The sequence below is a fragment of a genome, unplaced genomic scaffold, assembly GCF_019419815.1.
Source record: "Pyrus x bretschneideri cultivar Hongxiangsu unplaced genomic scaffold, Pyrus_bretschneideri_v1 Contig49, whole genome shotgun sequence".
Classification (NCBI taxonomy): Eukaryota; Viridiplantae; Streptophyta; class Magnoliopsida; order Rosales; family Rosaceae; genus Pyrus; species Pyrus x bretschneideri.
Window position 1 is genome coordinate 221367 of NW_025999786.1, and position 24399 is coordinate 245765.

General features: G+C 37.5%; 1 protein-coding gene and 2 pseudogenes across 1 annotated transcript; 1 reads left to right on the forward strand and 2 right to left on the reverse strand.

The window, feature by feature from the left end:
- Positions 1–2857: 2857 nt before the first annotated feature.
- On the reverse strand, positions 2858–9158 carry LOC108866729 (annotated as a pseudogene).
- A 3039-nt stretch (positions 9159–12197) lies between these two features.
- On the reverse strand, positions 12198–19362 carry LOC103956142 (annotated as a pseudogene).
- A 23-nt stretch (positions 19363–19385) lies between these two features.
- On the forward strand, positions 19386–24375 carry LOC103956122 (phosphoglycerate mutase-like protein 1). Its single transcript, XM_048568706.1, is given in 12 exon segments — positions 19386–19521; positions 19636–19729; positions 21067–21134; positions 21281–21388; positions 21541–21620; positions 22460–22622; positions 23081–23155; positions 23313–23401; positions 23621–23700; positions 23703–23739; positions 23869–23913; positions 23995–24375. Coding segments are annotated over 10 exon segments (855 nt in total). The 5' UTR covers positions 19386–19521; positions 19636–19729; positions 21067–21074; the 3' UTR covers positions 24113–24375.
- Positions 24376–24399: the final 24 nt, after the last annotated feature.

Consider the following 24399-nt stretch of genomic DNA (forward strand, 5'->3'; position numbering starts at 1 on the left):
CTACAGACATGGAACAACCCGTTCCAGGATGGGGGTGTGGAACAAAAAATCATCCAAAACTTGTTCCGTGGAACAGCGCGTTCCACTTATTTTAGGCGCATCAAACGTAGGACGGAACGCCTCGTCCCACTCTGTTCCGTCCCGTCCCACGTACCAAGCGCGACCCAAGATTCACGGTGTTTCGGCTCCCATCGGGTGTGCTTAAAGCCTCCCCATTTTTGAAGCGGCTGTCAAACTTTATCATCGGGTATTGGGATCAATGAGTGAGGTTAGAGTGCATATAACTTTTTTCAAAGTGCTAATAACAACTCTTCTCTCTTGGGTTCTTGTAGTACAATTATGACTTCTTGTTTTTTTTTTTTTTTGGGTTTCTCATCTTGGGAAACCTACTTGAAACTGTATACGAAAAAAATGTCTACACAAAACCAAGCAAAAGAAGGCATCATCCTCAGTTAGAGCATTCCCAATCGAGGTTTTATCCTTCATTAGGCTACTATATTTAAAGTCTTATGAGAATTTTCATCCCCAATGAGCCGGAAAATGGGGTTAGATCCAGCATTTGGGCTAGCAACTTCCTTTTTTGGGTAGCATAAAATTGAGCTACATCCAGCCCCAAAAAACAGTTGGGTCCCATAAGAAAAGTAGAAATCTATGTCAATCACTCTCCCTTCATTTGCGAATACACTTATACTCTCATTTTACTATTTTTTTTTAATTCCTTTTTCTTACATATTTTTGTTCCAAAGATCCTCCTACATTTTATTTGTATGTTTAACACTTAAGACATAAAATGATATAAGCTATTCTACTAAAAAGGCTCATTTTTATTAGTCTAAAAATTTAAATTTCCCCCTTAAAACTTTAACACATCATATATATTTTTTCCTAACTTAAACTCGTTTATTGGGTTTTAACAAAAAAAAAAAATGTTCATTAAATTTGCTTTATGACTCAGATTACAAATTTTTAAACCTAAATGCCCCTTGTTATATGATGAAATATTTGGTTGTGTTTGTAATTTATTGCAATTTAGCTAATTAATGGTTGTTTTAAATTCCATAAGAATTAAAATTTCAAATTGATTTAACGTTCCTGAGCATTGTTGTGTGAAACTTTCAAATAAATTTTTTGAAAATTGTATGATACTAATTTATTAATTGGTGCTAGGTAAATTGTTGTGCTGTACCTGAAAATCAAATTATTTCTGAGCGCAAAGTGAGGGTTTATATCTTTTAACGGATGAGATTGAGATAAGAGAATCTAATCCAACGAACGGTTTATAAGTGATGAAATCTAACTATCATATTTTGAACTTCTTAGGTTGAAAGGTTCTTAAATTAAAAAAATTAAAAAAAAAAATTAAAAAAAAAGATAACACGTCTAAAAATCTACTTAAGAAAAGTTAACACACAAAAAAAAATGGTCAAATAATCAAATTACTACATAAATAAATATTTATAGCCCCTTAGACCATAGCCAACCCTTAACCTAAATCCTAAAATTTTTAGCCCATAAAATTTAGGTTTTAACCTAGAAACAGTTTTTATGCCCTAGCCCTTATGACCTAAATTTTTTAGCCCGAGATTATTAAAGAATAAATTTAGGCTAATTTTTTCTTTTAAGTAATTTTTTTAATTATGTACACTATCATAATTTAATTTTATGAACATTTTAACCTAAAAATATTTAGATTCTGATAAATATTGAAAAATCACTAAATTTGGTGAATTTTGAGTTAAATAATTTTTTTAATTATTTTAGCCGTTGGATTTAAATTTGGGCTTTTAGATCTTTTTTGTTACCGTTAGATTTAATTATATTCGATCTTAGCCGTTAGATTCAATAAATCCTGAAGAACATGCCCACGTGAGTGGGGTCCCGCTGGTGGTGCCCACACCATTTTCTGGGCTAAATCCTGGGCTATTTCTAGTTTTGTTTTAGATTTTAGGTTTTAGGTCTAATTTTAAAATTGGGTTGGGTTGGTTTTTTTTTTTGTGTTTTGGGGGGGGGGGTGAAGTAGGTTATAGGCTAGGGTTGGAGTTAGAGCCCGAAAGAAATGACCCTTCATTGTGAGAGATTCAAAGATTTCTCGGAACTTTAAAATGGGTTATATTCACCACTTTTCCGGCCCCATATAGAATCTCTCACTGGAGATGCTCTTATCCATCTAGAAAGTAGAAACTTGAGGAATCTGTCATTAGCAAATAGCAATAGCATTCAAGTTAAAATATAGAAGCTCGCTGTGCAGTGTTGTCCTTAATCCATGTCTTAGTTGTAAATCAAACCTTAACAAGCTATTAGCTAATGTCTTATTAGTTCAAGTTCGTGTACCCTGATTCCGAAGGTTGTCTTTCTACAAAATCCTTTCAAGTTCTAACGCACGAAACCATTCAACCGTGCTATCAGTCCGTAAAGAAATTCACGCACACAATGTATGTATATCACTTCAACCCTCTCACAACAATAAACCAGACCAGCACCTGAAGTCTTTACAATGAGGACGCACACGAGATTTTCTTTTTACGCAATAGACATCGTATAAGGGTTTCCCCACGACAAACGAACAAAACCATGTTACCCTTTTGCACAAATCTTCCGTTAAAGCAAGAATGCAAAGCATAACTACAATACATGAGTCCATCCCTATACATCAGAACTCAGACGGAACATAAGCTGCGATTGCTGGAGGAATGGGAGCAACAGAAGACCCATTTGGTGAAATTATGTTAGCTAAAGCATACAAAAAGAAGAGAGACAACATTAGCACAAAAAGTTTCACCATCAGTCTTTATTCCTTACATAACAACCACTTTATTGACAGTAACTTACGATATTGAAATGTAACATGCAAAGGGCTTCAATGAGATGAATTAGAACTGGGAGGGACAAACTTGAGTGAAATACTATTAACGCAATGGCGTTCATTTGTGGGTGTTCGAAAACCTTCTCCCTTGAATACATGACCCTGGTGTCCACCACAAGCCGCACATGTAATTTCAGTCCTCATTCCATCTGGGTCTGGCTGATAGCATAAGAATTTCATTAACAATAAAACTGATAGCTTGAATTAAATTAAGATTAAGAAACAAAAAAATAAGGATTAACGCAAGGAAGCTTACTCACGTTAAAATTTATCGCCCCAGGAAGACCCTCATAAAAAGCTGGCCAGCTACAACCCGAGTTAAATTTGGTTGCGGATCTGTAGAGAGGAGTCCCGCATCCTGCACTGGTATAGATTCCCTCCTCAAAGAACTTGTCATATTCTCCTGTGCCCGGATACCTTTATAGCACCAAATAATGTTCAGATCACAAGTCAGTCTTCACTCTTGTATTTACATATCATCATGAAGTATTACGCATGTTAGAATGTTACATTACACCTTTGTAATGAAAGTTTTAAGATAGATTAATTTAGATGTTCAATGCAGCAATTCATGTTATTTCTGAAGATCTTGCAACAGCAATTTCGATTGAAGCCTATCGTGGATTTCCTTTGCTGTTTTAATTGGAATTTGGAAGTAGGAAAAATAAATAAGTCCCGCAAGTTTCTCGCGCAGAGTTTCAGTAATGAGAATGAATCTAAGGGTCCTCTTGAAATTAACAAAGAAACCAAATAGAAATTACAGACATTAACTAAACACTTGCTACGTCAGAGCCTACATATCTGATATCACATTTCCTAAAATTTCAAGAGGGATCGACAAATTGTGGGTCTATTTGCTCACAGATTAATTCTTGGAATCTTTATGCAAGTGTACAGATATAACCGTTGCAATTTAAATATAGCAGCATCCCCTATTGCAACTCCACTTGTATAATGCTTAATGTTTGATGTCTTCAGTCTATATTAATCGATCCCAAGGAGAGAAATGTCTACAGTAGGATCACATTCAAGTTTAGTCTCAGTCATACATTATGAGCATGGACCTTTTTGCGCCCATTTCAGTACCGAATCTGAATTATTTGGCTTTTGGATGCCACTCATATAGTCTCTCATCTCATATTAACCACTTTCCCCGAGTAAGTCGCGGTCATGGCAATCAACATGCCAATGTTTATAACATTTTATATGACAGAGGTACAACAACCCTAATGATGCTTGTTTTCGCCACTTATATTTAGATAAAAACCGGAACTTGCTCATTTCGTGAAAAGCAGTTGTCTTTGTTATACTAGACATGATGAACTTCATTTAGAATTCCATAGACCCAAGCTAGTATTTATGTAATCTCCAGATTAGATATGATGGATAAGGAGATGAAGAACAATAATTAATATACTGCAAATCTAAATCAAAATAAATAAGCAACTAAACTAACAATTGCAAAAGTGCATCTTACTTTGTTAAGGCACAACTCCCAAATTCCCCATCTCAACCTGCTAGTAGCAGATAGCAATGGTGGTGAAGTGGGGGAGAGGGAGAGGGAGAGAGAAAGGAGTATTTTTTGTAATATTGTTTTCTAATTCAATTTCGTTGGCAGAACACTGCCACAATTGGTTCTTATACAGCCATCCTTCTCATAGTGCCAACTGGCCACTAACAATAACAACATTTAGCTAAATAATATTCCACTATTATTCTAACCACTATTATAATCGTACACTACCCATCCCTTACAAGATAAACCTTGTCCTCAAGGTTAGAATTAAAGGCTAAACTCAGGAAATCTGGCAGCAAACTCGTCATAATCCTCCCATGTAACTTCATCCTCTTTGTTGTCCTTCCACTGGATTAACAACTAAACTCCAGCAGCTTTGCCCTTCTTATAGACCCTTCTTTGTAGCACCTTAAGTGGTTCGAGTGGTAGAAACCCATCATCAATGACAATAGGCAATAATGGAGTTGCAGTGACTTTGTCTCCCAAGTGCTTCTTCAAGCAACTAACATGAAAGACTGGATGAATTTTTGAATCCTCAGGCGGTGTCAACAGGTAGGCAACCTTCCCAATCTTTTCCGAAACCTCATACGAACCATAGTACCTGGGATGAAGCTTATGGTAAGGATGAGATGCGAAGGATTGTAATTGATAGGGAATCAATTTCAAATACACCAAATCTCCTTCCTCAAAAACCCTTTCACTCCGATGCTTATCAGCTTGTGTTTTCATCCGGTTCTGAGCTGCCTACAAATTGGTCCTGAGCATTGCTAAGAGTTTGTCCCTAGCTAGTAGCTCTTGCACCATGATATCCAACTTAGCAGTGCCAAGCTCATAAGACACGATGTGTCGTGGTGGATAACCATAGACCACTTCGAAGGGGGTGAACTTTGAAGAAGTGTGGTGGCAAGTGTTATAGCTCCATTCCGCCCATGGAAGCCAGTGGAGCCACTTCTTAGGTTGACAACTAGTGAAGCATTGCAAGTATGTTTCAAGGCACCGATTCACCACCTCGGTCTGGCCATCGCTCTGTGGATGGTAACCCAAGCTCATACACAACTTGGAACCTTGCAATTTAAAAATTCTTTCCAAAAACAACTCATAAAAATGGTTTCTCGGCCACTCACAATGGTAGAGGGCATCCCATGGAGTTTAAACACATTACCAACAAACTTCTGAGCTACCATGCTTGCCGTATATGGATGTGCTAAGGGAATGAAATGAGTATACTTGGACAACTTGTCTACTACTACCAGGATCACTGACTTGCCTTTGCACAGAGGTAAACCAGTGATGAAATCCATGCTAATATCCTTCCATACATGTGTAGGGCAAAGGTTGTAGCAATCTAGGAAGGGAGATGGTTTCGTACTTATTTTGCTCACATTCCCGACATTCAGCCACCCATGACCTGAGATTTTTCTTCATCCCTACCCAATAGAAGTCCCTCTTCATCTGATAAGTCTTTAGAACTCCTTCATGGCCTGTACTTGGAGATAAGTGATGTTCCTCAAAGACCTTCCTTCTCCAACTTGAATCTAGGCTAAGCACGATTCGACCCTTGTATTTGAGAAAACCATTGTCTAAATGGTACTTAGACAAATTGGGGTCAATTGCAGCAGCTTGAGAATATGCTAGCACCTCCTGCACCTTTCTTTAGATCCAACTATCTTGTTCAAACCCTCTTCGAAGTTCATCCGGCCACCAGAAGTAGGGGTATGTTATAGCTTTGCACTTTAATAAGTCACGGAGAGGTTCATCTTGTAATTGAGATTATCCAGCTACTCGAAATAAGGCATCAGCCACTATGTTGTCATTGCCTTGCCTATATTGTATCTCGTAATCGAATCCCAACAATTTGGCCACCCATTTATGTTGGAATGGGGTATCAGTTCTTTGACTCAGAAAGTATTTCAAGCTGCCTATGATTTGTCTTTATGATGAAGTGGCGCCCTTGAAGGTAATTTTGCCATTTTTTTTATAGCACTAACAATGGCAATCAACTCTCTTTCATAATGCCCTTGGTGAGTTAGGAATGTAGTCTTGTCCACGTCTAAGGGGTACATATGGATCTAGTGATATCCAGACCTAAGATCAAGCTTAGAAAAATACCGAGCGCCATGCAATTCATCTAACAAATCATCCACTAATGGAATATGATATTTATCCTTAATGGTGATGTTGTTAAATTCACGATAGTCCATGCAAAGCCTCCAAGTGCATTCCTTCTTCTTGACCAAGAGAACTAGAAATGAAAAGGGGCTATAACTTAACTAGATAATCCATCCAGAATCCAGCTTCAAGCTCCTCCCTAGCATTAGGTCGTTCAATCTCAATCTTTTGCATAGGTCCATAGTGGTACGGTCGAATACTCAAAGGCTTGGAACCAGGAAGCAATGGAAATCTAGTAGGAGTCCTAAAGATCTCTTCAAACTACCCGAGCACACCCTACAGCTCGATGAGTTACTGAGGACTCAAATTTGATGCCTCCAACTTATCAGTTTCCATTGAATACAAAAGGACTCCCTAATTAGAGTGACAAAACTTTTTTTCAAGCTGTTGACAAGCAATATCTTGCACCAAGTATGCTGGAGTAGTGGAATGAACAAGTTTATATTGGGCTTTCCCTACAGAAAACTCCATGGTTAAGTTTTGAAAATCCCACAAGATTGAACTTACGAAGAAGAGCCATTTCACACCCAGTAAAACATCGCAGCCCCCTAGAGGAAATGCATAGAGGTTAGTGTGGCAGCCATAGGTTCCCAATTCTAAGGGAATTTGTTGGCAACAGCCTTGACTTCAAACTCTACCCCCATTGGCAATCATAAGATCAAAGGGTTTGGTGTTGTGACATGGCCACCTGAGCCTCTTAAGCAACATGGAATCCACAAAATTGTGGGTGTTACCTAAGTCAAGGAGTATGTTGACAAGGAAAGTGTGAAGTATACCAACCACTTTCATGGTTTGCATCGTGGAGTGCTCAGTAGTGTCATAGAAATCACAAGCACTTAACTTCATGCTTGAGAGGGAATGATCAACAGGTTCTGGCAAGTCACACTCTGTAGGCTCCAAACCATCACAGACATCAAGCATAAAGAGCTGTTTACGGACACACTTATGCCCGCAAACCCAATTTTCGTCATAGAACCAACATTCGCCCTTGTCCTTCTTTCGAACCTCTTCAAAAGTGAATTTCTTATAAGGGAGGGTTTGAGGCCGAGGTTGAGTAAGGAAAGGTGGAGGTAAGGCGATAGAAGGTTTAGGTAAAGGAGGAGGTTTGGGTAAGGGATGAGGTTCTGGGGAAGAGGTTTTCAATTCAGTGAGTTTAGCATCTAATTGGGCAGCAAAGGAGATGGCCTCATGAACTAAGGAAGGGCGAAGCAATTTAACATCATAATGAAATTCCTTTTTGAGACCCCCCAGAAAACAACTCTTCAAAAGAATAAGGCCAACATCAAAGGTGCGATTGGCAAGGCGCCTAAATTCCATAATATAATCACGAAGATGACCAGCTTGGTGGAGTTTAAACAGCGACTTAGTGCAGTCCTCAAACTTCGAGGGACCAAATTCCTGGCACAAAGCAGTCGTGAATTCACCCCAGGTTGAAGTGGAATGGACACAATTGTGCCAGCAAAACCATTGCAGCGGTTCATTGTGAAACAATGCGGTCAGCACATTCTGACTTTCCGGAGTATGGTAGTAAGTAAAATATTGTTTAGCCTTATAGATCCAAGTTGAGGGACCATCGTCATTGGAAAAATAGGGAAAATCCAAACGATGCGGCCATTGCGGACGAGGAGTGAACCCACCTCCTTCAAAAAAATCATGACGCTGAAACCGGGGAGTGTCGAGACAGCGAAAATTGCCATTATCGCTCACAATTAGAGGATGAATTAGTGGATATGGCATCGGAGGAGGTTACGCGGCCGAAGAGCCAGTACCTCCTTGAGAACCAGGGTCGCGATTGAGATGCTTCAGGAGAAGGGCGAACTTCGTTTCGAGGGCCATGAATCTGGCGTCCGAAATGGCGGTGGAAGTTTGGATCAGTTGAGGAATGGCTTCCATATTAGTTTTCACGGCGGAGAGGCGCGATTTAACAATAGATATTAGAGAATTGGTGGTGTGGTGGGGCATACAAGAGGGAGACTCAAGATCGAAAAGATGATACCAAATGTTAAGGCACAACTCCCAAATTCCCTATCTCAACCTGCTAGTAGCAGATAGCAATGACGGTGAAGTAGGAAAGGGAAATAGATAGAGAAAGATAAATGAGTATTTTTTGTAATATTGTTTTCTAATTCAATTCTGTTGGCAGAATAATGCTACAATTGGTTCTTATACAACCATCCTTCTTATAGTGCTAGCTGATCATTAACAATAACAACATTTAGCTAAATAATATTCCACTACTATTCTAACAACTATTATAATCTTAACAGGCTTTATGTCTTTCTACCTCAGAATCCGAAAATGCTCAGGAGAAAGCACGGTCCACCACTCCTCCTCACATTTCTGGGCCGACCTAGGTGTAACCATGGCTACAACTACCCCACCTCAAAAGCTCTGCTTGCTGCGGTGCAAAGACCCAGCAAACCCAACAATGGGTATAACGTTTACTGTGTGTTTTGGGGGTAAAGTTGTGAAATGGGTTCGAAAAAGAGAACTGAGTTTAGGGTTTGGAGGGTCGAGGAGGTTGCAAAGAATGGGTGTAATGGTGATACTATTGAAGATTTTGGTCTTGGAGGAAGAAAGGGGAAAGGACCTCAGAACATGCAAGCCCATTTCAAGATAGGACTAGTTCAACTGCAATAGAATATGCACCTTATTTTGGGGGGGCCTATCATTTTATTATTTGCTTAACTGCAATTTTTTAAATCAAATGATATAGTGGTTGGTGGTCAGATAGCTTCTTTAATGATTTAAACAATAAATTCAATCAAGAACTTAGATGAGTCATGAGACAGTGTAGAGCCTACCAAAGTACCAACCTAAACGTCAAAACCAACCCTGGTCGCTCCTCTTTTCTTGCACAGACCCTCCCCCAAAGCCAACTGCTCACCGCCGACTTTTTCCTCTCTGGTTAGGGTTAGCAAGTGACCTCCTATCTTCTTCCTTTTCCTTCTCCCCTCTAGCCTACTAACCCCCTCCCTCAAACCCCTTATTTCCCTCCGTCCTGGTCTATCCCTTCCTTCTGTATTTTTTTTTTTTTTATGCTTTCTTTCCAGTTTTCTTTCTTTCCCTTGTCTTCAGTAGCATATGTTATCCTTTAGTGTTATGCTCTGAGCTTTTGTCTCATTTTCTTTTGAGCTCTTGTCTTAAGTTTGCTCTGAGTTTATCTCAGCTTATTATGCATTTTTCCTCCCCAGTTGTTGTTCCTCTTCATAAATCCTCTATCATCAACCTTGGTTACTCATTCTATCAGATGGCTCTTACAAGTTTCTCCTTCAGAAGAGTGCTCTGACGTTCAGTGGCTTTTAAAGTGCTTTTTGCACTATCTAGTAAGATTATGGGAGTGCTCACCACGTGGGTGGCTTGGCCACCCTATTTTCCGTTCATCCGTTTGGTTTCTTGGTTCGTCTTCTTAATGGTGTTGGCGTTGTGAATGTGCTACAACTAGCTTAGAGGAGGCGGCATTTTTCTTTTTTCACATCTAGGGTTTCAATTAGAGTTTTCCCTTTTTTGAGCCTGTGATCTTTCTTTTTCTATTTATTGTATTTTCTATTATGTTGGATTGTGCTTTTGCTTGTTTGTTTTAGGTTGCCTTTCTTTTTTGCTATCCTTCTCTTGTGCTAGCCTTCTTTATTAATAAATTTTATAATGTTTGACCAAAAAACAAGAAATTCAATCATTGTCACTTAATACTACGGTCTAACGGTATTCTTCTTCACTTTTAAGTGAGAGGTCTTAGGTTCGATTTTCGCCAAAGGCGAATTCGAACCACGTTATTACTAGCTCATTGTGAGACTAAACTCACCATCTCCCCCTTAATGTACATAATGTTGTTTGTTCAATAAAAAAAAATTCAATCATCAATTGTCAAATCACAATGTTAGTGAATTAAATTGTTAATTATTATGTGGGAGGGAAATCAGTCCCACACCATGATACATAAGCATGATTGATTTTCGTTACTTCAGTAAACAGGGTTAGCCCTAACCCAGTACCAATAAGGCACTTGTCCAGGGCCTAAATTTGACTGGGGTACCAAATTATGTTTATAAGCCCATAAATGGTATATCCAAAAAGAAGAAGAAAAAAAAGAAGAAGGTGTTTTAAGTCAACAACGTCAAGCATGTTCTCTTTCCAAAGTTCACTTCTTCCGAGTTCGAAGTTCTAACACTCTAAAAACCCTATATTATCCTTCTTTATACATACCACAATCGTCACCACGGCCACCACAACCATAAACACCAGTACACCACAGTTGTTGTCACTGCCCTTACCACCATTGTAACCACTACACGCCAACCACCACACTCCTCTATTGGCACACAACCATACCCCATCACTACCGCTACCATTACCACCGCCACCACCATAATCACCATCATTGTTCTTGCCACCGCTGTCATTGTCATTGCCTCATTACCGTGCCATTTTTTTCATTATATACAATTATATAACTTTTATATTAAAATTCACCAAACATTTTTACATTGCTTTTTATACTCCAAATAATTAAAAATATGTTATAAAAGTGGATGACCCACATGAAGAAATAAGCACCGTCCATCACTCCTTGTCAGCCAACAAATGTTGAAGGTGTGTTGCTAGCCAACAAATGTTGAAGTTTAGAGCTTATGCTGAGAGGATCAGGACTTCTGAGGTTGAAAAGTGTTTGTCTTCAACATCACAGTGTCAAGTGTCTCTGGTGGAGATGTTGAAACAGTAGAAACAAATGTTGCAATCTGACCTTTCGCTTTAGTTCTCTTCCACTAAATCAAAGTATCAAGAAAGTAGGGCATGACTGATTCTGAAGCTTGATGGAATCCATTGTAGCTTATACATCGTTGTTGGAAGAAAAGATTCGAACCAAGGTGGAACGAATCCAGAGATAGAGGTCCATTGTTGGTGTGGAAGTTTAGAGATTGGTGGGGGTGTTTTAGGAAAAGAAGATGGATTCTCAATGCCATTTTCAGAGGAATTTAGGTTGTTTAATGTTTTTAAGGTTAAGAACTCGAAAGTAGAAAACACTGAGTTTTGGGCCAAAGCCCACATGCTAATATTATTTGTGGCCCTGGCCCTAGCCCTGTTAAATTCATTGGACTTGTATGACACCAACTCTCACATCTCCTCACAAACTGAAAGAGATCAAAAGTTTGAATACCTGTACAATTGGGTGTAAAAGCTACTGTTTAAATACAAGCATTTTAAGCAACGCAAAGTTTGAATTACATGCATAAACCCCGTCCTGAATGCTTCACAATTATGTTTTAAACTAGAGGATCGAGAAAACCATGATCTGTCCAGGAATCACCTTCTTTGACTCCGTAAATAATTTCAATGAAAAATGATGAATTATAATGCTACTCACTTGTTACAATTTTTTTTCTTCGTGGTTTGATTTTGTTACGCTTCAGTTGAATCTATACCCTGTCATTCTCCTTCACAACAAAGAGAACAGATAGCCACCCTCCTTCATCAAAAGATGTCAACAAATTCCCAATTAAACTTGCAACGCCATTGTATGCGCCCAATGCCTAACTTTATCTTGGCCTACCTTGTGTTACAAAAAGAATATTATGATTCTGCTCAACTCGGCTTCTCAAAAAGTCATCCTTGTATGCAATTTCCAGTCATCGGTGTACCTAGTGTTGTTCATCATCTTATCTCCAACCCAACGTGAATCAATTCCAATAATATGTCAACCCATGTATCTAGTACACCAGGTAAGCACTAGTGCACGCAATTCTAGCCCCAAACTAAAACAGCATCCTTTTGTCCTAACCAAATCACTGGATGGGCATATGCTCTAAACTCACTTAGTTGAGTCAGGTTAAGCAGTTGAATATCGGTTCCTTGTAATGTGCCTTTAATCAGACGATTCAATAGTCTTTCTTCTTTGTTTGGTCCATTGTTGTTGGGGTCAAACCATAAGTTAAGCTGTTGAGACATTACTATGACTTTCTCGAGAAAACACACTAAACAAAAATTAAAAGTAAGGAAAAAATGCAAGTACAAGATCTGCTTTCACATTCAAGCCATTACTTGTTTATGAATTGTTTGTGACATGTTCTAGAAAGTATCAAATTCAAAAGAAACTCACAAACTTTTATAGTTTTGTTTCACAATGGACAGGTGTATGAAACCATGGTCAATGGAATAAGGGTAGCCATAATGAAATCATACTTGCTGTTTGTCAATGAGCTTATTGAACAAGCAACTACCGTTCTGATTCCAATCACCTCCATAAAAATGCCTTGGTGATTGTAAACACCATATCTTAAGTGTCTTGTGAGGAACTTTGTTTTGTACGTATGATACCATATTCTCAAGAACAACTTTAAATCTATATGACATATCAATAGGCAGTAGGTAGTATTGGTTTGCCCGCACAATAAAAAGTGAAAGGACTTTCTTTTGGAAATTTATTAGAATTCCACCTAATTAAGCACAAATTCTTTAGTAGTTGGTTTCTGCAGAATATGAACTGATAATAGAGGCCAGACATGTAACAAACTAATGACGTGCCATATCAAAGTAACAAACTCAACAAGAGATTTGAGCGTAACACTAGTGTGTTCAATATCAAATGAATCGTAAATTTAGGGTGATCGACCCTTTTAATCCATATGATGCCCTTTTAGGGCGATAGAGGAAATGCTTCCTATGTACACCAATTAGGATTAATGTCAAATACTTGTACAGTGAGCTTTATGATTTGCTTTTTAAAAGTTTTTCAATTACTTCTAATTATTTATGTTATTTTCAAAAACCAGACTGTAACCTTTCTCTCTGTCTGAGTGTGTGTGTGTGTTAAAAAAGAAATTAATTTATCTCCATGTTCACAAACTTTTCCTGTCATTGATTAATCAATAAAATCACATTGATGATTGGGGACTAAACGGGCCATTTCATCAATGAAATAGACTACTAAAGAGGACCATACAAAACATGACGTTAGGGAAATTGGATCTTAGGACCCTTATTGTCAAAACTCTTCAGACATGCCACAACTTTAAAAAAGATAGAAATAAATCAATCAATTCGTTAATCAACAACTTTGGTGAATTAGCAGAAAAAGAGAAGAGTAATACCAGTGCCCTGTATTGAAAACTAAGACATCACAAAAATCAGAAATGCTGGCCCAATCATTGGCTGGAATATCAACATCTACTCGATACGTTCCTTTCAATCCATCTTGATCCCCACACGCCACCTGTTTTGGCTACCACCTTGATTTAATCAACTATGAGCATGTGAGGTTTCCATTTTCATAACTCGCTTGCATGAAAATGAAACTCAGAAAAAAGAGACAAATAACAATATTCCAGATTAAATTCCAGTTTAGGGAAATACTAAAACCACCACCGATTCCCCTTAAGCAAGAATAAATCAAAGTTCCAATGACTTCATTAGCATGCATTCCATATACAAAATTAAGTAGCTCACAGTTATATCCCGAAAACTCTTAATACAGTGCCAACAAATGTCCAAATATGCTTAATCTAACACAAAAGTTGCATTCTTCTCATAGACTAGACCAATCATCAATCTGGTTTACAATAACAAATTCACAATCCAATCAAATTTCATAGTCGTAGAAAGTTAAAAAGATAAATGCACGGCGCAATGCATGCTCATAAATCAAACAAAATAGCAAAAACAAAACAATCTCATGAAATCTTACTAATATTTGGTCAGCAGCACTGCCCGTACCCTACCGTAAAATTGAAGTTAGGAAAATAAGTTCATCTCCAAGCCCTCTTCCTCTTCCACTTCTTAGCACCTGCATCAGCCACTCTCAGAATGTATAGAAAAGGACACCAAAAAATTCTCATTCTGTGAGTCCCTGCGAACCCAGCATTCATGTTCCTCATTCGACCTAGAAACCGAGCCAAGTTGATATGATGCAAAACGCAATCTTAAGGGACCCATTTCCAAGAGTTCATGATTCCCATGTTGTCCCTCTTGTTCCTCAGGCAGTTCCCAAGCAGGTCTCATCATACATGGGTGTGCGGTTGGGGTCGTGGACTCAATGCCCTTTGAAGAAATTGCAAAAGGGGAAAATGGGGATTCTTTTAGAGAGAGAGGTTGGTGGATAAGGTGTGTGGAAGGGGAGGATTAGGAGTAGAGGAAAATGAGGAATAAGGTTAGTAGAATAAGCCATGGGAAGAGGGGAGAGAGGAGCTTGGGTGCCATTATGGACAAGCATTTGTCTTCTGTAAGGTTAGTTTGGTATAGGATGCCAAACCGAAAAACCATGTCCTGATTCCCAAAACAAAGTTTTTGGGAATCCCAATTTTAGGATCGATCCCAAACCAAATTTTCGAGAATCCCAAATTTTGGGAATCCTGAAATAATTTCGGGAGTTCGGGACAAATTGGGAATCCTTAAATAGTTTTGGGCTTTTGGCTTTGGCTATTAGGCTAAAACTTGACATATTGGGTTTTTGGGCTAAAATTTAGCCTTTTATATTGAAATTGTCAGCCCAATTTCGTTAATACCAATCTGTCATACATACAAATATGTCATATGCGCATTTGTGCAATCCATTTTGAGCCACTAATGCAATCTATTTTGAGTCCTTAACTTCATATATACCAATCTGTGCAATCATTTCCCAATCGACGTCAAGCTAATTTTATCGTATCTTTTGTTTATGTAACAAACTTGATCATGTGTACTGTGTTTTTGTCAAATTTATATGTTGCCCTATTGAAGTTGTAATACACATTCAGATAAGACTTAACTTCATCGATAGTTTTGATTCATATATAGTTTCTTAAAGTAAAATGCTTATGTTGCCATACATTCTATTAAGAAAACAAACGCTGTGATTGTGAGAAGAGAACATTTTTATGTATCAAACAGTATACTAAAAGAATACTTCCATAATAGATCATTATGTTTCCAATTTCCATCAACATTAACAAGGGTTGATTAAGGTCTTAAACAATGCTACCAAGTTCAAAATCTTGAAGGTTTTGAAAAGAATCAAACTTTTTTATTAAACACAAAACGAATAAGATGCATCAAGCAATGGAGAAGGAATACACTAGAAACAGAAATATTATATCTCGGGTCCATTACAAAGATTAAGAGCAACCATAAATCAATGTAAATGAACCATTATGGTTTCCACTCACTAAATCAAAGATCGGTGCATGATAATGTTCTTAAAAAGACTCATTATGTTAGTGCCAAAGCAATCATAATAACATAGAAGACTAGGAAATTGCATATTCTTTATAGACCAACATTTGAAAAGTTGAAAACAACAACACCACTAATAAAGCAATGCAAAATGCTTACCTCCAAATCCTCGGAGGCAATCTTAAAGACCCCAGAAACTAGTTGAGAAGAACGTTCAACCAGCAACGCTTTCTTTGCTAAAGCTAAGGCCTATAAGAACGGTAGAATCGATTATTTATGAGCTCCAACGTCTAGCAAATTTGTGACAAATTCAAAATGAAAGACAATAAGAATGGAGTGTAAATGTTCGAGGAAACAACCAATGGAAATTACTTTATTTCTTATGAAAACAAAAACCATTAGTGAGAAGAACATGCTCTGAGGGTAGAAACACTAAAATTTCTAATACTATCATTCAGCCTATTACATATCTTCTACCTTCATATAAGTTCTAAGTGCTAAATTTCACAAACCCTAATCTAGAATTTGAACCCTAAATTAATTCCAAAATTTACTTGATTTGGGGGAGAATCGGTGCACAATGCACTGGAATTTGGATGAAAAAGTCAAGAGAGAAAGATCAGAGAGGTAAGCGGTGCCGATGGCCATGGCTCTGCCTATTTTTTATTTCGGTTTGGTTTGGGATTACCGAAAGAATGAAAATATGAGACCGATTCTCGTACTGAAGGTTCAAGGTCGATTCGGTATTGGGTACCAAAATTTTCGGGATTTTTGGTTTGGTATTTTTTTGGTTCGGATTGGAATATTCAGTTTTTTTTTTCCACCCCTAGTCTTTGTTTCTATTTTTGAGAAGAAGAAGAAAAAAAAAAAAAGATACAACAACAAGGCTTCTAGTCATTTAGTACTCTTCATTTGTAAGAGAGGTCTTAGGTTTGATTCTCGCCAAAAGCGAGTTTGAATTACACTATTGTTAATTCATCATGAGGCTAAGCTCACCCCTTTTGTAGATAATACTCGTTTGTTAAAAAATAAAAAATAATAACAACAACAACAAGGCTTCTCAAGTGGTCTTTGTTGAAGGCTTCTGGGTGAGGAAAGGTTCTTGCCACAGAGATCGGCTTTTAAAAGAGCGCATTTGTGCAGAGTCGTCTCGATAGACTGACTTAAATGCAGAAAAACATAACACTTCTTTATATATGAAAAAGTTACATCCTATCTTAGGGTTACACATCCGTACTATTAGCTTTGTACATATCAAAATTAGGATAATAAAACGTAAAAGTAGCTTGATATATATCAAATAAAAAAATACATAACATACCAAAATTTGTCTTTTAGTGTACTAAAATACTAATACGAACCCAAGTGAAGATACATAACGTACCCAAGTTAAGATACATAACGTACCAATAATGTTATATTTAATGTATATGTGCATGCATATATAGACCCGGCAATTTCTTACATGACCTGTTAACACAACACATAAACAACACGAAAATAACGGGTTTCAGGTCAACACGATAACTAATCGGGTCATTATCAAGTCACACGATAATAACCCGTTAATAATGGGTCCTTAACAGGTTTACACGAAAGTGACACATGGGTAACCTATTTCGACACAATAAGAAAAAGTTATTTTGATGATTTTAGTTTTTTAAACTACTAAAAAAACTTACTATAAAATACAATAGATATAATGAATATGTATATATTAGTTTATTAATTATTATTCTATATAAATTTTAAATTTTAAGTTTTATTTATTTATTTTTATAGGATATTATAGGCAAAGATTGAGATTAAAAATCATACAACACATTAAAAATAAAAATATCAAGTAATTTAAAAATACCAAACACATTAAAAAAATTATAATAATTAATTTACATGTACGAAAAATATGAAAAAAAATATGCAAACCCTCATAGTTGCATCCTCTATGCTTTAAGGATGGGTATATGATCGTTTGAATTTTTAAAACCATACAACCTCTCATGAATAGTATTTTTAAGAGAGTTCAAAATAAACAAAATTCATAATCATTAATGTATAAGTCTGAAAGATGTGAAAGCATAATAAACGTTCATAATTGCATCCTCAACTCTTAGACGATGGTTACATGGTCGTTTAGATTTTTAAAACCCTCCAAATCTCATGAACATTGTTTTTTATTTGAGTGCAAAATTAATAAAATTAATAATAATTATTGTAGAAGTGTGAAAAATGTAATCACTCGTAATGACAAGTTTTACAACTTTCATGAAGGGGTCAACTCCGAAATTTAGTATTATGTTTTATATTTTTTTGGGTCAAATTATGTTTTTTATTTTCATTTTATTGATTTAAAATATATTTTTCTTAATAGGTAACGGGTCAGGTCATATTACCTGATAATATTAACAGGTTGATTTCAGATCAGGTCATGTTACCCGTTTACTTTAACGGGTTTACACGACATGACCCGTTAAGCTATCGGGTATAACATGAAAACGACATGAACACGATAAACACGACATGAATATCAGGTCTATGCATGTGATATCCCACATCGCCTAGGGGAGTGATCCTTATATGTATATTCTCATCCCTACCTAGCACGAGGCCTTTTAGGAGCTCACTGGCTTCGGGTTCCGTAGGAACTCCGAAGTTAAGCGAGAAGGGGGCTAGAGCAATCCCATGATGGGTGACCCACTGGGAAGTTGCTCGTGAGTTCCCAAAAACAAAACCGTGAGGGAATGGTAAGCCCAAAGCGGACAATATCGTGCTACGGTGATGGATCGGGCCTGGAAAGTGATCCCCCACGGGCCGGGATGTGACAATTTGGTATCAGAACCTAACCTTGGTCGTGTGTGTGCCGACAAGGACGTCGGGCCCCTAAGTGGGGTGGATTGTAACATCCCACATCGCCCAGGGGAGTGATCCTTATATGTATATTCTCATCCCTACCTAGCACGAGGCCTTTTGGGAGCTCACTGGCTTCCGGTTCCATAGGAACTCCGAAGTTAAGCGAGAAGGGGGCTAGAGCAATCCCATGATGGGTGACCCACTGGGAAGTTGCTCGTGAGTTCCCAAAAACAAAACCGTGAGGGAATGGTAAGCCCAAAGCGGACAATATCGTGTTAGGATGGTGGAGCGGGCCCGGGAAACGGTCCCGCCCGGGCCGGGATGCGACAATGCATCTATCATGTTTCATGATTATATGTTAATAGCGTTTGTTGTGATTTTAGAATTTCAAAAACCTCTATTTGAGAGATAATTTCTTTTAGAAATGTTATATGACATATCTACTAGAATTTAGGAGTTTTGTGATTAATTGGCAAATTGAAATGAAAAGTCGTAGTTTTTCATTGATAATTAGTAGAAGAATGTTCAATAAAAAATTTAAAAACTACAACATAAGTGGGTCTCCCTCATGCCATGTTTACAATTTTGATTTGTTTACGAACTTAAATGGTATGAGGAAAAATGAGACTAAATTTGAATTTCAGGAGCTGCAATGACCAATTTAAGATTTATGAAGCAAATAAGAATAATTTTGTGTTTCGGAAAGCCTCGTCGTAAATACAAAAAGAAAAAAGAAAAAAAAAAAAAACAATAGCCTCCAGTTTTATGGTCCACACAATCTACACGAGAGACGAAAACATGCATAACAGTCAAACCAAAAAATTGGGAGGTCCAGACACAGTCAGTCAGTCAGTCCCTCACTTGGAGTAGAGATATCACCATCACAGCTCCTCCTCTTTAACATTCCTCTCTTCCCCCACCGCCCGGATATCACCATCCCTTTTCAGTTTGCGTATATTCTGTGTCTGTCCCTGCCCTGGTAAACTCTTCCATCTCCAAACTATGTTCATATTCTTAGTTTATACTTCCAATTCCTTTACTTGCAGTTTATTTTTGGTGAATTCTTTAACGTGGGTTTGTTTTAATATCTCAGATTTCTTACTTCCTGCATTTTTGGATATATAATATGATTTCGATAATAGCATCTTAGATGGTCGTTTGGTATCTTTGATTTGTGAATTTGGATGGTAAGATCCTGGCTTTATTAGAATTACATCATCAAGTGTGTTATCATTTTATGTATTATAATGATCCAATCAAACTGCATGAATGATTTTGGTTTTGGATCATCTCGTTGGGGAATGCTGATCACTTTTTTGTTTTTAAGTAACTGGGTTAAACTCTTAAATTTGCTTTCTTTTTTTCATTTTTTCTGGTTGAAATCCAGTGCTCACGATTGTTTAAGCAACTGAGGGACACGGATTGCTATTCCAGAGGTCCATTCTCATTTGTTTTATGTTCAATTATTTTTAACCCAATCACTATAGAGGCAGACAAAATTACAGTTTCAAAGTTTTTCGCATAAACAAATGCGTATGTCAGTGGATTGAGTTGTCGATGATAGTTTATGATTTGCGCTTTGGATGGTGATATCACCCAATGCTTGAAAATGTACAGAACTAGTTCATGAATCATGATATCTGATAAAATGCACTTTGGTTGGTGCTAATAACTGATTCTTGACAATACACTGTTGTATAGCACTTCGCTTCCATAGACTCTGCTTGTACTGTGACAGGCTTCTGTTGTAGGTAATTTACTCCTAGGAAGAATATGTCAAGTCATGAATGCATCCTAGTAACTACAATTTTTTCCCCGAAGTCTTCACTATATAAAATGATGAATTTGAAAAGAGATGGTTCTGGGAGATTTGGGTGTTGTTGAGAATGAGTCCCACATTGATGGGAGGAGGGACCTTGCATGGTCTTATAAGAAGTTGAGCTATTTTCCATATTGCCAATTGGTTTTATGGTGGAACCTCAACTTTCTTCATGCTATCAGAGCAGGTTGTCCCACGTGTGAAGCCAAACGGCCACATGTGCTCCACGTCACCACGTTGTGTTCACCACTTGTTAGGCTTGAAAATTCGTCTCACATGAGGGGGCATGTTGAGAATTAGTCCCACGTTGATGGGAGGAGGGACCTGTCATGTTGAGAATGAGTCCCACATTGATGGGAGGAGGGACCTTTCATGAGCTTATAAGAAGTACCTCAACTTTCTTCATCGGGTTCTGCAACAGATGATGATTTTGAAACAGTAACATGCTGTGTTACTAAAATTTATACTGTAGTAATGGCTGATTGTAAGATCTATTAACTTTGTGGTTGGACTTCTCATGGGCCAGAGGTACTGATGCACATGAATTTCTTCTTTAACATGCTATTATCATCATTGCCAAGCTTCAAATTCTTGAACTGCGGCTGTATACTTATGTCTATAATTTTCACAAATACTGGATTGAAGTCCTCATTTTGATTGTACTCCCATTCTGTTCTAATGTTAAAGTAACTTTTACTGGTTAAGCTGCAGATATGGACAATGGTTCTGGTCCAAGTTTGTTTCCGCTGCACCGATGCAAAACTCTTCACCTGGTTGGTACCGACTTTGATTTTGGATTTGCATACAGTTTGTAGCTGTTTTGAAGCTGTACTTTTCTTTGGTTTGAGGGACATTCAAGATTGTCTTCGTTCTTGTCTTTTTGCTCGCGAAACATGATTTTACAAATCCATTCATCCAGGTGAGGCATGGACAAGGAATCCACAATGTAGAGGGAGCTAAGAACTACGAAGCATACATGAAACCTGAATATTTTGATGCATGCCTGACTCCATTAGGCTGGCAGCAGGTGGGAAGAAAATCAACAACTTTTTCTTATACAGATACTATGTTACGAAAACTTTGAGAACTACGAAGCCTGTAACGAATATTTTCCTTCTACAAGTAAAAGACATTGTCATCAAAGATAATTTATGAATTGTTTTCTTACTGTGGTGACAGGTTGATAATTTGCGTAAGCATGTTCATGAATGTGGGCTTTCCAAGAGGATTGAGTTAGTCATTACATCTCCTTTGCTAAGGTAATTGTGCCATAATTCTGGAATCTAGCCTACCTCTCTGTCTTTTTCTTTCATGGATAATGCTTTTTATTAATCTCTCTATATTTTGTTGAAATATTTTCCGCTTGAAAGGTTGAGTGCAACAAACAAAAAACTGTAGAAAAGGATCGATTTCATGAATCTTTCTCATGGAAAAAAAATTGAAAAACTGTAAAGGCATAATCTGGTTAGTTGGACTAAGTTGTGTGTATATAGGAGCTTGAGAGGAGAGATGAAACAAAAAGGTTGGGTTGTACTTGTATTCAAGAATCTTGGTCTTAACACTATGTTTTTGGAGTTGAAAATATGGAAATTTCAGAGTTGTCTAACATATCTATTTCTTTTCAGAGAAATTTTTGGTGTATGATTCCTGGACATGGGTATTATATTCTTTCTGACATGAATACTGATAGTCAGTGACGGCAACTCCCAGAGTTCTAGTTACAAGATGACAGAAGTGTGAAAATAACTTGTTTTATTTATGATTCGGATTCACGGAGTACATGATAACTAGTACTTAGAGTTGTAGAGGTTACGCAAACGGAACCTTTTCTTTGTTATTTTATGTTGAAGAGATGAGAGGATTTGAGCCAAATCTTAAATTATCTTCTTCTTCCAAGATACTGAAAAGAAAAGAAGTATATTACACTTGTTTCTTTGTAATTAAGCTTGGTTTTTCGGGAAATTTCGTTGTTAATGCGATAGCCAAGTTACAATTGATGAACTTGCTTAATCTGTTCATGAAGATTCTTCCTCCCTGGAGAAACATTTCCATTTTTAGATTCTGTTAAGCTGTAATTAAAGTTGGTTTGACTGATTAGGACTCTGCAAACGGCTGTCGGAGTATTTGGAGGCGAGGGTTACAAGGATAGAACGGACGTACTGCCTCTAATGGTGGCAAATGCAGGAAATAGTGAACACCCATCAATTTCAAGTCTCAACTGCCCACCAATCATTGCAGTAGAGGTTTGTCGAGAACATTTGGTATGTCAGTTAAGAACCAAATTATTTTGACTTCTTTGATTTTATTTTTCATTTGAACTGGACGTGAGTGAATCCTATGCAACTTAATGTGGGTCAAGTTTAACCTCAATTGTTGAACATTATTAACCTAGTGTATATCTTCAATATCTATGGACGAAAGCTAAGTTTTCTTAGGCAAGTTTGGTTATTTGATTTGTCCCTTGATAGTTACGTTGTTGTGGTGTAGCGTCGCTTAACTTGGCTTGTCTTTGCCAAGTATTTATAATGTCAGAATTTTCTGATCAAATTGATCAGAAGAGATGTCAAAAAAACCTCTTTGTTTATTTCTGTATGTTAAATAACAAATTGTTAGAACTCATCGTGAACTTGGTCCTTAGTAGCGTTGGTGCGTAGTCTTGATGTTTTATTGATTTGATGCTCTAGGCTTTAAATTTTATGTTGTAAATTTCTGGTTGCAGGGCGTTCATCCCTGTGATAACAGGAGGAACATCAGCGACTATCAGTTGCTATTTCCTGCGGTTGATTTTTCGCTGGCAAGTAGTTGGATAGCTAACAATTACTGGGGGAGGAATTAGTGGTTTTAAGTTACTTTATGGTGCTTTTCATCTTTTGGTGGCTGTACATTTGGATTGTTATACAATATTTTTCAATTTTTTTATTGTTATATGCTAATATCTTTAGTTTTTACAGATAGAAACTGATAAGGATATATTGTGGAAGGCCGATGTGAGGGAGACGACAGAGGAAGTTGCAGCTAGGGGATTGGAATTCATGAACTGGTAGCTTATCTTGTAACCATCAGAAGCAAGAAGCTATCATCTGGAGCACATGCTCCGTTGGTGCTGCTATCTTTTGTCGTTTCATAAACTTTCGAGTTTTAAAGCTTATCAGCCCTTTTGATGCTCTCATCCTCCATAAGATCGATACATTTTTATTAGTCGTTTTCTTTTATGATCAAACTTATACGGGTTTGGTGCCTTCTTCTTGTCACTTCACAGGTTGTGGACAAGGAAAGAGAAAGAAATAGCGATTGTTACTCATAACGGGTTCTTGTCTCACACGCTAAACGCACTAGGAAATGATGTCATCCTTCGATGAAAAAAGAAATGTCCAAACAGGTAAGTGCACTCTATACAAGGATCACAAGCTTAGTAGATGTTTCAATAGTACTAAAGTTAACACACTTGTTAGGCATTTGTTTTCCGAGTTATCAGGCTAACACTCTTATTCTTTTATGTCATTGCAGCTTTTCAAATTGCGAGCTTCGCTCCATGATCATTGTTGACAGAAGGTGAGCGTGTGATTTTTCGTTAGTTACGAAAGGGATTCCTTCTGCTTGATTAGGATTCTTACGATTTCTGTTTGTTCTCAGTATGGCAGGGTCCGATTCATCAACAACTGATTATACAGGAAAGATTCCTTCAGGGCCGGATCTCCCTAGTGATGTTGCTGATGAGAAGTACAGTGGGAAAGAAAAGGTCCGAACTTAGTGTAAATTGCACTAAAGAAAGGAAGATGCTACAAGCTGTGAACAAATTCGGATATTGTGCTTGCATAAAATGGTAGTGTCTGGTTTGTCCATGAAAAAGATCACAGCACAGGGTTGCATTGTATGAGACCTGTATGGTTGATGATGGTAAATGGTTATTTCAAGTACAAACAGCAGTCTCCTGTGATCGGGCATCGGCATTTTAGTCCTTGAACTATGAGCATTTGCTCATTTTATAGACAAAGAGAGTAATTCTGGTTGCAATGTTATGTTTGCGTTTTTCGGTCT